General features: G+C 43.3%; 1 protein-coding gene across 2 annotated transcripts in view; it reads right to left on the minus strand.

Annotated features, from left to right (window-relative positions):
• The window catches only part of notch1 (notch 1), a 73,827-nt gene that overhangs the window by 48,491 nt on the left and 11,457 nt on the right, over positions 1 to 13,879 (minus strand). For both annotated transcript variants that reach the window (NM_001135695.1, XM_036976507.2), the window contains 1 exon segment: positions 3,986 to 4,248. In NM_001135695.1, the coding sequence (NP_001129167.1) occupies positions 3,986 to 4,248 (263 nt within the window).

A 13,879-nucleotide genomic window follows, 5' to 3' on the forward strand; every position in this document is an offset into this window, starting at 1 on the left:
AATCAAGTCTCCGTATAAATGCACCTGCACTGTGATAGTCTCAGAGGTCCGTCAAAAGCGCAGAGAGCATCATGAAGAACAAGGAACACACCAGGCAGGTCCGAGATACTGTTGTGAAGAAGTTTAAAGCCGGATTTGGATACAAAAAGATTTCCCAAGCTTTAAACATCCCAAGGAGCACTGTGCAAGCGATAATATTGAAATGGAAGGAGTATCAGACCACTGCAAATCTACCAAGACCTGGCCGTCCCTCTAAACTTTCAGCTCATACAAGGAGAAGACTGATCAGAGATGCAGCCAAGAGGCCCATGATCACTCTGGATGAACTGCAGAGATCTACAGCTGAGGTGGGAGACTCTGTCCATAGGACAACAATCAGTCGTATATTGCACAAATCTGGCCTTTATGGAAGAGTATCAAGAAGAAAGCCATTTCTTAAAGATATCCATAAAAAGTGTTGTTTAAAGTTTGCCACAAGCCACCTGGGAGACACACCAAACATGTGGAAGAAGGTGCTCTGGTCAGATGAAATCAAAATGGAACTTTTTGGCAACAATGCAAAACGTTATGTTTGGCGTAAAAGCAACACAGCTGAACACACCATCCCCACTGTCAAACATGGTGGTGGCAGCATCATGGTTTGGGCCTGCTTTTCTTCAGCAGGGACAGGGAAGATGGTAAAAATTGATGGGAAGATGGATGGAGCCAAATACAGGACCATTCTGGAAGAAAACCTGATGGAGTCTGCAAAAGACCTGAGACTGGGACAGAGATTTGTCTTCCAACAAGAAAATGATCCAAAACATAAAGCAAAATCTACAATGGAATGGTTCAAAAATAAACATATCCAGGTGTTAGAATGGCCAAGTCAAAGTCCAGACCTGAATCCAATCGAGAATCTGTGGAAAGAACTGAAAACTGCTGTTCACAAATGCTCTCCATCCAACCTCACTGAGCTCGAGCTGTTTTGCAAGGAGGAATGGGAAAAAATGTCAGTCTCTCGATGTGCAAAACTGATAGACATACCCCAAGCGACTTACAGCTGTAATCGCAGCAAAAGGTGCCGCTACAAAGTATTAACTTAAGGGGGCTGAATAATTTTGCACGCCCAATTTTTCAGTTTTTGATTTGTTAAAAAAGTTTGAAATATCCAATAAATGTCGTTCCACTTCATGATTGTGTCCCACTTGTTGTTGATTCTTCACAAAAAAATACAGTTTTATATCTTTATGTTTGAAGCCTGAAATGTGGCAAAAGGTCGCAAAGTTCAAGGGGGCCGAATACTTTCGCAAGGAACTGTATATATTTTTTTTTATGATAAGTGTACTACATTATTATTACGTATTGGATCACTAAAATATAAAATTTTGATATTACCGTGTTGTTTACCAATAATACCCTGTGTTCAAATGCCAAAAATAAACAAATGATCTCAATAAAATACATTTTAAAAGAAAGTTAAATAGATAAGATCTTGATACCATGGAAAGGAAACTACTTGTCTACGTGATAGAAAAATCACCCTGATGAATTTCTTAGTCATATCCTAGTTCACCTACTTGCTTATGGCCTTGCCTACACACCTAGCGACTTGTTTTTTGATTATATGAGCAATTTATTTTATTTTATTTGGAATGGCAAGCCAAACAAAATTAAATGGGCCTGTAAATATATACAGTTGAAGTCGGAGGTTTACATACACCTTAGCCAAATACATTTAAACTGAGTTTTTCACAATTCCTGACATTTAATCCAATTAAAAAGTCCCCGTCTTAGGTCAGTTAGGATCACCACTATTTTAAGAATGTGAAATGTCAGAAGTTGACATACACTCAATTAGTATTTGGTAGCAATGCCTTTAAATGGTTTAACTTGGGTCAAAAATTTTGGGTAGCCTTCCACAAGCTTCTCACAATAAGTTGGGTGAATATTGGCCCATTCCTCCTGACAGAGCTGGTGTAACTGAGTCAGGTTTGTAGGCCTCCTTGCTCGCACACGCCTTTTCAGTTCTGCCCACATATTTTCTATAGGGTTGAGGTCAGGTCTTTGAGATGGCTACTCCAATACCTTGACTTTGTTGTCCTAAAGCCATTTTGCCACAACTTTGGAAGTATGCTTGGGGTCATTGTCCATTTGGAAGACCATTTGCGACCAAGCTTTTACTGATGTCTTGAGATGTTGCTTCAATATATCCACATAATTTTCTTGCCTCATGATGTCATCTATTTTGTGAAGTGCACCAGTCCCTCCTGCAGCAAAGCACCTCCACAACATGATGCTGCAACCCCCGTGCTTCACGGTTGGGATGGTGCTCTTCGGCTTGCAAGCCACCCCTTGCCTCATGATGTCATCTATTTTGTGAAGTGCACCAGTCCCTCCTGCAGCAAAGCACCTCCACAACATGATGCTGCAACCCCCGTGCTTCACGGTTGGGATGGTGCTCTTCGGCTTGCAAGCCACCCCTTTTTCCTCCTTCTTTTAATTTTCCCATGATGTCAAGCAAAGAGGCACTGAGTTTGAAGGCAGGCCTACATCCCCAGGTAAACCTCCGATTGACTCAAATTATGTCAATTAGCCTATAAGAAGCTTCTGAAGCCATGACATCATTTTCTGGAATTTTCCAAGCTGTTTAACACAGTCAACTTAGCGTATGTAAACTTCTGAACAACTGGAATTGTGATACAGTGAAATAATCTGTCTGTAAACAATTTTTGGAAAAATTACTTGTGTCATGCACAAAGTAGATGTCCTAACCGACTTGCCAAAACTATAGATGTTGGAACATTGCTGCTATAACAGCCTTCACTCTTCTGGGAAGGCTTTCCACTAGATGTTGGAACATGGCTGCGGGGACTTGCTTCCATTCAGCCACAAGAGCATTAGTGAGGTCAGGCATTCATGTTGGGCGATTAGGTCTGGCTCGCAGTCGGCGTTCCAATTCATCCCAAAGGTGTTCGATCGGGTTGGGGTTAGGGCTCTATGCAGGCCAGTCAAGTTCTTCCACACTGATCTCGACAAACCATTTCTGTATGGATCTCGCTTTGCGCACGGGGGAATTGTCATGCTGTAACAGGAGGGGGGCCTTCCCGAAACTGTTGACAAAAAAAAAAGTTGAAGCACAGAATCTTCAAGAATGTCATTGTATGCTGTGGCGTTAAGATTTCCCTTCACTGGAACTAAGGGGCCTAGCCTGAAGCATGAAAAAGAGCCCCAGACCATTAATCTTCCTCTACCAAACTTTACAGTTGGCATTACGCTGTCGGGAAGGTAGCGTTTTCCTGGAATCTGCCAAACCCACATTTGTCCGTCAGACTGCCAGATGGTGAAGCGTGTTTCATCACTCCAGAGAACGTGTTTCCACTGCTCCAGAGTCCAATGGTGGCAAGCTTTACAACACTCCAGCTGATGCTTGGCATTGCGCATGGGGATCTTAGGCTTGTGTGCGGCTGCTCGGCCATTGAAACCCATTTTATGACTTTCCCGACGAACAGTTCTTGTTGCTGACGTTGCTTCCAGAGGCAGTTTGGAACTCGGTAGTGAGTGTTGCAACCGAGGACAGACTATTTTTACACACTTCAGCACTCAGCAGTCCCGTTCTGTGAGCTGTGTGGCCTACCACTTCGCGGCTGAGCCGTTGTTTCTGCTAGACGTTTCCACTTCACAATAACAGCATTTACAGTTGACTGGGGCAGCTCGAGCAGGGCAGAAATTTGACGAACTGATATGTTGGAAATGTGTCATCCTATTATGGTGCCACGTTGAAAGCCACTAAGCCCTTTAGTAAGGCCAGTCTACTGCCAATGTTTGTCTGTGGAGATTGCACGAATGTGCACGATGTTATACACCCGTCAGCAACAGCGGTGGCTGAAATAGCCATATACTTTTGTATATATAGTGTCTCTATCTTTCCCTACTGTCACCATCTCCCAATATCTATTCACTAAAATCAGAAATTACCTTAAAAATATACATCCTCATATCTTACCTGACCATCCGGGCGGGCAGCGGCAGCGGTAGTCGGAGAGCGTGATCAGGTCACAAGTCCCTCCATTGCGACATGGCGAACTCATGCAGGCATGGTTGGTAGGCGTCAGGCACAGCTGGTCGGAGAAGCCCAGTCGACATTTGCAGTGGAATTCAAAAGTGTTGCCGTGGGATACGGCGCGGCACTCGCCACCGTTGCGGCATGGCGAGGGGTTGCAGGGGTTGGAGTACTGGCAGCGGCTACCCACATAGTCACTTGTACACCTGGAGAGAAAGGAGACCAGTGACAGAGGTGGTCGAATCAAGTGGACAGCAGTCTAAAAGGTTACAAATGGTATAAAAGCAGAGGAACCACTTCTTTTATGTAGAGAATGAGGATAGAGTATGGTGGAATTCCATTGCAGTTTCTCATGCAGTACAATAGAATTGTATCTCCCCAAACGCTATATCAACACATGATACTAACGAGCCAGGAGTGGAGGGAAGCAAGAGGATGGGTGTGGATAGTGGCCCTATCAGTTTCCTGTTCAGCAGAGGCCCACCGGAGCCCTGCAAGGGAGGGAGGGATGGAGCGAGAGCCAGGCCAGGGTGGGCTGTTTTCCTAGTGTGTCTTCCTGGATTAAATGTCCCTCAGAACTTCGAAAACACACTCTGCTGGGACAACAGACGACACCAAAAACAGGATTTGGGGACAGTCTCGCTGTGCCCGTTTCCAGCTACCTTTTCTAACCCAGGCTGTCCACCCTCATCCCGTCATGACCCTAGAGATCAAGGGGCACTGAACGGCCCAGCTGCCCAGATACGGAGCACCACATTAAGGCTACTAAGCCCCTCTGTGCCCCTCCACAGACACACAGCAACAGTCTCCTAGTCCAACCGCCCCCCCCCCCCCCCCCACACCACATCATGAGACACCCTCTTTATTCCCAGAAAGACCCTCACCCCCATCCAAACCATGGCAGCAGATGTGGTTGGCAGGGGAAAACTAGTCTGACTAGGCATCACTGTAATAATCTAACGTTTATACTAAGAGATCTAGACTGCGATCTAGAGAATCTGTGTGTGTGTGAGAGGGAGAGAGATAGAGAGAGTGTAAGTGTGTCTATGCATGTCAGAGGGCATCTGTTGGCCTCGTAGAATCTCCACAGGGAGCAGGTGCGCATGTTAATGAAGGCAGCTGTTAGGCACACCTCCTCCCCCTCTCCCCTCCTCTCTGTCCTCTAGAGGGGGATGCTGTCCTCTAGATAGTGGATGCATTTTGTCATGAAAGGAGGTCTACTTGCAGTATGCACAAAAGCAACATATAATTCCTTGCACAACCGTAGGGGCAGTGTTGTGTAGGCAATTAAGCTGTATTTTACCACCAAACTCACTTGGTTCCTTGATCTGATCTTTATAGGATATGTATTGATAACCAAATATGATCTCTGGGACTGCTCAAATAATAAGCCAAACAACATTATTACAATTCACCCCAAAAAGGTATTTTGTTTGGAAGTATAACTACACGATTCCAGGCTATTTTCAAATGGTAAAAACAGCTACTAGCCATGTGCTTTTCTCTGTGTCCAAACATGATGACATTCTATGTTTAGCTTATATGAAAACTGGGATAATGTTGTAGGTTACACTGGTAAGTATAATCATTTTTGCCATGGCATATTATTTCATTATAAAATCTGATTATTTCACGTGGGAAGCTAAAAGGCGAGCTGGCGTGCTGTTTTTAGCCAGCTAGCTAGCACGCTGCTAGAGGAGTAGCCTGCAGCCAACTGCCAGGCACAAAAAAAAGTCATGTAAAACGAACTTAAACTTTCATTACATTTAGCTATTACTCAAATATGCAATTGTTTTTCTTTGAAATGAGCTAACAGTGGTGATGTTTTCAACATGATTCTTCTTTGCTTTTACCACAAATGGGAAGACAAAAAGGACATTTCTGCTATCGCCCCCTTCTGAATGTTGCTATTCGGGGGTCTAGGAACACATGCAACGGCGGGGTTATCATGTTACCGAAAGGTGCGTGTTGCTACAAAAAAACATGAGACCTTTACCGGAGTCACCCTTTCACCTAGTATTGTCACGTTAACAGAATTTTCACTTTGATAGGTTTAGTATCATGATACTCAATACCAAAACAATACCACATAAAAAAACATGAAAATGACAGATTTTCCCCAGTTTGTTTGTGTGGTTTACCCTTTAATTCAAGTATGCATGCAGCTAGCATTGTTGTTTGATTAGCCTATCCAACTACATTAAGACGGTTATCATTAGCATCGCTAACGGCTACACAAAGTTGTAGACACACAGTCAGGGGCATTCCCGTGCCATTACCGCTTCAGAAAGAAGCAGGGAATAGGAATCATTGATGCAATCTTTTCATGTCTTATGATAAGCTTGGGAAAATTAATTACATTTTCAAATAAGTTCAATACATTTAGGTGATTTCCAAAATGTGCGACAAATTTTTTATAGAACAGAAAGTAACAAATTCGAATACCTGAGCATTTTATTGTGTTATAGTATCAAAAGTACTGAAGTTTAGGTACACCATGCAACACCACAGCTTACTTTCTCGAAATACTTTCACTTGTGAATCCTCTCTCTCCCGCTCAAATTCAAAATAAGCTTTACTGCCATAAAAGTGATGACCCATGATCTCTCTCACAACCAGGGGAGAACGACTGCCCCTCTCATTTAAGCCACGGAAGTTCAAGGCCGACCGCGGTACTGTTGGCATTGTTAGCAGAAAACAGCACCCACCATTATAGTGAATGGAAAAATGGCAATCTTACGTGATGAATCTTCGTGTAAAAAAACAAAAAGACAATCATGGGACCAATAATTGCTTGTAATACACCAGATATATCATTGAACAGATTGTGTGCGATTTTTAAAACAGAAGACATTAAGAATAATTTAGTTGCTAATAGCAGCCTGCAGTACCCCATTATGCCTTCAACTGGAGTTACTCAATGAGAGGGGGCAGCACTGAGCTAGGCTGCAGCGTCACACCCTGGAGTACCTCCAACTGCGCATGTTATGTTTCCATGCGACGCCATCTTAATTAACCAACTTCATTTGGATTCAATGCGCTATTGAGTCTTCACATAGGAATAGATGGCGTAACATGATTGATGGCTTTGTCAATTCATATGGTGCGGCAGGTTGCCTAGTGGTTAGAGCGTTGTGCCAGTAATTGAATACCCGAGCTGACAAGGTCATTCTGAACAAGGCAGTTAACCCACTGTTCCCCGGTAGGCCGTCATTATAAATAAGAATTTGTTCTTAACTGACTTGCCTAGTTAAATAGCGGTTACATATATACATTAAAAAACAGGGCTGAGAGCAATGACTATCTCTGAACCTTCTTACAGCTCTCCTATATGTGTAATTTTTACAGAGCTCGTCTCAGACCTCACACGGGAGACTGTGGTTGACTCACTACGATATGAGGACCGGAGGTGAGGCCAACCGCTCTACCCTTCCCAGGGGTCCAGCCAGAGGCAATTGGCAAAACCGTGTCTTTCTTTGCCTCCCATGCAGACTTCAGTTTCCACTGCTTTTTATTTATTATAATTTTTTTTCACCTTTATTTAACCAGGTAGGCCAGTTGAGAACAAGTTCTCATTTACAACTGCGACCTGGCCAAGATAAAGCAAAGCAGTGCGACACAAACAGTTACACATGGGATAAACAAATGTACAGTCAACAACATAATAGAAAAAACCTATATACAGTGTGTGCAAATGTAGTAAGATTAGGGAGGTAAAGGCAATAAATAGGCCATTGTGGCAAAATAAGTACAATTTAGCATTAACACTGGAGTGATCGATGTCCAGATGATGATGTGCAAGCAGAGATACTGGGGTGCAAAGGAGCAAAAATATAATAATATGGGGATGAGGTAACATGATAAGTAAACAAAAAAACTCAATACATCATGCAGGATAACTTTTTTGGTTGTGTCAGGGGCTTGTTCACACTACAATTGCTACTATTTGTTTGGAGAGAGTTGTGTTTGTGCGAAATAGACAAAGAAAGAGAAAGACAGAGGTGGAGTCTGTGTGTGCGCGTGTCTGCCTATTCGTGTTCCCCATCCCCTCACTGTAATGGATCTTCTTTGTCCTAAAGTCAGTAGGACGCTGTAAAACTATCAGGCCTCAGCAACAGACCCCAGCAACAGGTCTCTCCCAGCAATGCAATGTCCCCTCAGGGCCAGAGCAGATGCTTCCCTGACCCCTGACCCCAAACACATTTGTGACTTTGGGCCAGCCCCCTCTCCTCCCCTCCCCCTATGGGGCCTGATCTGCCATCTGCCACTGAGAGTGACTTTAGCCTCCTACACAAAAACAGCCCCCAACTCCCACCTTTACCCCCCCCCATTTACACAACGTAGTGCACTGGGCTTTTACTAGTCCTTTATTATCGAGCCGATATAGCAGTCTGTAGCGCGGATAAAAAACATTCTGGTGTGTATGCCTAGTTAAATAAAATACATAAAAGTACATGTCCGTGCATGAAGAAGTGTGACACTTGTGGCATTTACCTTCCTGCTGTTTGTTGCCACTGCTCAGGTAAACTCCGTCCTTTACCTCTCCCCACACCACCACCCCCTTTCTTACTTAATTAACCCTCTGCTCATATTTTTCCGCCCTTTCAGCATTATGTTAGTCTTCAAATAACATTTTATTTGTCACATTTACCAGCAGCATACCACCCTGCATCTCACTGCTGGCTTGCTTCTAAAGCTAAGCAGAGTTGGTCCTGGTTGGTCCCTGGATGGGAGACCAGATGCTGCTGGAAGTGGTGTTAAAGGGCCAGTAAGAGGCACCCTTCCTCTGGTCTAAAAAAATAGCCCAATACCCCAGGGCAGTGATTGGGGACATAACATTGCCCTGTGTAGGGTGTTAAACAGGTGTCCTGACTCTCTGTGTTCACTAAAGATCCCATGGCACTTATCGTAGGGGTGTAAACCCTGATGTCCTGGCTAAATTCCCAATCTGGCCCTCATGTGGTCACCTATTCATCCCCAGCTTACAATTGGCTCATTCCTTCCCCCTATATTCCCCCGGTTGTTGCTGTAAATGGGGCGGCAGGTAGCCTAGTGGTAAGAGCGTTGGGCCAGTAACCGAAAGGTTGCTAGTTTGAATCCCTGAGCTAACAAGGTAAAACTCTGTTGTTCTGCCCCTGAACAAGGCAGTTAACCCAATGTTCCGAGGCCATTATTGTAAATAAGAATTTGTTCTTGCCTAGTTAAATAAAAGGTAAATAAAAGAGAACGCGTTCAGTAAAGTTACCTGGTAAAATAAAAAAACATGCGCCGAATACAACAGGTGTAATGCTTACATACGAGTCCTTAACCAACAATGCAGAGTTTAACAAGTAAGTAAGAAACATTTGTTAAACAAAAGGAAAAATGGTAACAATAACGAGGCAATATACGACGGGCACCAGTACTGAGTAAATATGCTACTGGGAGTAGTAATGTTGATCAATCACTGACGATGGGGCGTAGAATAAGCTACCATTTTGAGCGAGCGTTGCTCCTTTTAGTTTTCTTTAATATTGATTAACATTTATTTGTCTCCATCTGCCAAATCGTCCTTCTAAAAGGTAGGCTATATCCTACATGTAAATGTAGGTCAAGAGAAAGTGCAAATGTCCACTCTCATCATTCTTGCTGCTTTAAATTTAGTAGCCATGTGAGTGAATAGCTGCGTGTGGTATTTTTTCTAATTGTATTCTATACCTTATGCATGGACGGAGAGCATGAGGCAGCTATTTTTCCAAGGAAATTAACTTCCTCAATATGATTAGGACATAGTTTACTGCATTGTCTAGAAATACATATTGATCACCTACAGTGCCTTGCGAAAGTATTCGGCCCCCTTGAACTTTGCGACCTTTTGCCACATTTCAGGCTTCAAACATAAAGATATAAAACTGTATTTTTTTGTGAAGACTCAACAACAAGTGGGACACAATCATGAAGTGGAACGACATTTATTGGATATTTCAAACTTTTTTAACAAATCAAAAACTGAAAAATTGGGCGTGCAAAATTATTCAGCCCCCTTAAGTTAATACTTTGTAGCGCCACCTTTTGCTGCGATTACAGCTGTAAGTCGCTTGGGGTATGTCTCTATCAGTTTTGCACATTGAGAGACTGAATTTTTTTCCCATTCCTCCTTGCAAAACAGCTCGAGCTCAGTGAGGTTGGATGGAGAGCATTTGTGAACAGCAGTTTTCAGTTCTTTCCACAGATTCTTGATTGGATTCAGGTCTGGACTGACTTGGCCATTCTAACACCTGGATATGTTTATTTTTGAACCATTCCATTGTAGATTTTGCTTTATGTTTTGGATCATTGTCTTGTTGGAAGACAAATCTCTGTCCCAGTCTCAGGTCTTTTGCAGACTCCATCAGGTTTTCTTCCAGAATGGTCCTGTATTTGGCTCCATCCATCTTCCCATCAATTTTAACCATCTTCCCTGTCCCTGCTGAAGAAAAGCAGGCCCAAACCATGATGCTGCCACCACCATGTTTGACAGTGGGGATGGTGTGTTCAGCTGTGTTGCTTTTACGCCAAACATAACGTTTTGCATTGTTGCCAAAAAGTTCCATTTTGGTTTCATCTGACCAGAGCACCTTCTTCCACATGTTTGGTGTGTCTCCCAGGTGGCTTGTGGCAAACTTTAAACAACACTTTTTATGGATATCTTTAAGAAATTGCTTTCTTCTTGCCACTCTTCCATAAAGGCCAGATTTGTGCAATATACGACTGATTGTTGTCCTATGGACAGAGTCTCCCACCTCAGCTGTAGATCTCTGCAGTTCATCCAGAGTGATCATGGGCCTCTTGGCTGCATCTCTGATCAGTCTTCTCCTTGTATGAGCTGAAAGTTTAGATGGACGGCCAGGTCTTGGTAGATTTGCAGTGGTCTGATACTCCTTCCATTTCAATAGTATCGCTTGCACAGTGCTCCTTGGGATGTTTAAAGCTTGGGAAATCTTTTTGTATCCAAATCCGGCTTTAAACTTCTTCACAACAGTATCTCGGACCTGCCTGGTGTGTTCCTTGTTCTTCATGATGCTCTCTGCGCTTTTAACGGACCTCTGAGACTATCACAGTGCAGGTGCATTTATACAGAGACTTGATTACACACAGGTGGATTGTATTTATCATCATTAGTCATTTAGGTCAACATTGGATCATTCAGAGATCCTCACTGAACTTCTGGAGAGAGTTTGCTGCACTGAAAGCAAAGGGGCTGAATAATTTTGCACACCCAATTTTTCAGTTTTTGATTTGTTAAAAAAGTTTGAAATATCCAATAAATGTCGTTCCACTTCATGATTGTGTCCCACTTGTTGTTGATTCTTCACAAAAAAAATACAGTTTTATATCTTTATGTTTGAAGCCTGAAATGTGGCAAAAGGTTGCAAAGTTCAAGGGGGCCAAATACTTTCGCAAGGCACTGTATATTTGTCTCGGTCTGAAAATCGCCCCACTCCAAAAAGGTAGGCTATAAAATAGCTCAAGAGAAAGTGCAAGATTTCACTCTCTCATCTTTAAACTACGTCTATTGGCTGATATAGCATAGCAATAATCTAATATAATGGGCCATATGAGAATCTCTGGTAATTTAACCTATTTCTTTGGTTATTTGTGCATATTTTGATATTGCCTATAGGGCACACAATTGCTGGGACCATGGCTAACTAGTGACTGCGATTGGGTTTGGGACCAGTTCTTGTGGTAGTGGGTGGGCATCGGACAGAAAGTATGAAAAGCTGCGGATGCAGGCGGGATGAAGAAATCTGTTCTGCCCAGACCTCTAGCTCGGGGTAAAACTTGGGGTAAATCTCCAATGGAAATTCAGCACTTGGGAATGGTTCGGGTCATGAAAGGAGTGCTGGCCCTTGAGACTTAAAAGCCAATAAAAGCCCAACACCTGCCAACACTCTTGGCGCTTGACCCTGGGCCGCACGGCTCCTGATATGGCCTTAAGCCTCAACTAGGAGTTGAGCTTTGCCAGAGAGCACGGATTAATCCTATAGGAGGACAAATGAAGAGCAGCATTCGCATACATTGCAGGCAGCATTCCTTGAATCGTGGAGGAGCATCGCAGAGGATAAATGCGTTCCTCTGAACAATCTTAGAGGGGGTTTCGCATACTCCCTTAATTAATAGACCTTCGCTTAAAATATGAGAAAAGGCAGCAATAGTACTGCTTGTCCATCTTGAGACGCCGAAGCCAGTATACAATTCCTAAAAAAAAGTCAAAGATCTTAGTCGTGCAGTTTTATATATAACGAAGATGTTTGGTGCAGTATTTCTCAAGTGAAAGATTTGCATGAAAACGAGTTGAATGACAACCAACACTTCATTGAAGAATCCCTACTGTTGACCAATGAAGGGGCATAGACTTCAGCTTGCCTCAATAATTTGGGCGTGCATGAACAGTTGAAATACCCTATGACAAAGAACAAAATTAACAAAAATATCATCATAATAAACTCAGCAAAAAAATAAACGTCCCTTTTTCAGCACCCTGTCTTTCAAAGATATTTGGATTTTTACGAGTTAACTTCACAGATCTTCATTGTAAAGGGTTTAAACACTGTTTCCCATGCTTGTTCAATGAACCATAAATGAATGAACATGCACCTGTGGAACTGTTGTTAAGACACTAACAGCTTACAGAAGGTAGGCAATCAAAGTCACAGTTCTGAAAACGTAGGACCCTAAAGAGGCCTTTCTACTGACTCTGAAAAACACAAAAAGAAAGATGCCCAGGGTCCCTGCTCATCTGCATGAACATTCCTTAGGCATGCTGCAAGGAGGCATGAAGACTGCAGATGTGGCCGGGGCAAAAAATTGCAATGTCCGTACTGTGAGACGCCTAAGACAGCGCTACATGGAGACAGGACGGACAGCTGGTCGTCCTCGCAGTGGAAGACCACATGTAACAACACCTGCACGGGATTGGTACATCCGAACGTCACACCTGCGGGACAGGTACAGGACGGCAACAACAACTGCCCAAGTTACACCAGGAATCAACAATCCCTCCGTCAGTGCTCAGACTGTCCGCAATAGACAGAGAGGCTGGACTGAGGGCTTGTAGGCCTGTTGTAAGGCAGGTCCTCACCAGACATCACCAGCAACAATGTCGCCTATGGGCACAAACCCACCATCGCTGGACCAGACAGGACTGGCAAAAAGTGTTCATCACTGACGAGTCCCGGTTTTGTCTCACCAGGGGTGATGGTCGGATTCGCGTTTATCTTCGAAGGAATGAGCGTTACACCGAAGCCTGTACTCTAGAGCGGGATCGATTTGGAGGTGGAGGGTCAGTCGTTGTCTGGGGCAGTGTGTCACCGCAGGCCAGGTTCCTAGCCTGCTAGTCTCCCAGGGGCCTTATTCATAAACGCTGCATAGGCACAAAAGGTGCACGCCACGGACACTTTGACCCATACGTACGCACCTAAACTGGAGAAATGTGAAACTCCGACTACGATGGCAGAAGGATGAAACTCGAGAAACGCCTTGAAATTGATACCATTGTGTAAAATAAATAGAAATATTACCTCTCACATATTATATATGAAGAGTTCCCTGGAGTGCACAAAAAACAACACTAAAAACATGATTTAGGATAATAAATAAAAACGGAGATATCTGTTCTTGCAAAATAACCCCTCAAATATGTTTTACAGTTTAATCGGGAATCATATTTAATTGGATCTGTAATTATGAAACAATACTTGCATGTTATGAAATGTATTCTCATAAATAAGGTGAACAGTAGGACAAATTACATTTAAACCAATGCCGTTTTCGATGCCTCAGGTGGGAAGATACAAGTGCAGAGTTTCATATATT

This window comes from Oncorhynchus mykiss, chromosome 5 (genome assembly GCF_057628025.1).
Source record: "Oncorhynchus mykiss isolate SJ-2025 chromosome 5, ASM5762802v1, whole genome shotgun sequence".
Classification (NCBI taxonomy): domain Eukaryota; kingdom Metazoa; phylum Chordata; class Actinopteri; order Salmoniformes; family Salmonidae; genus Oncorhynchus; species Oncorhynchus mykiss.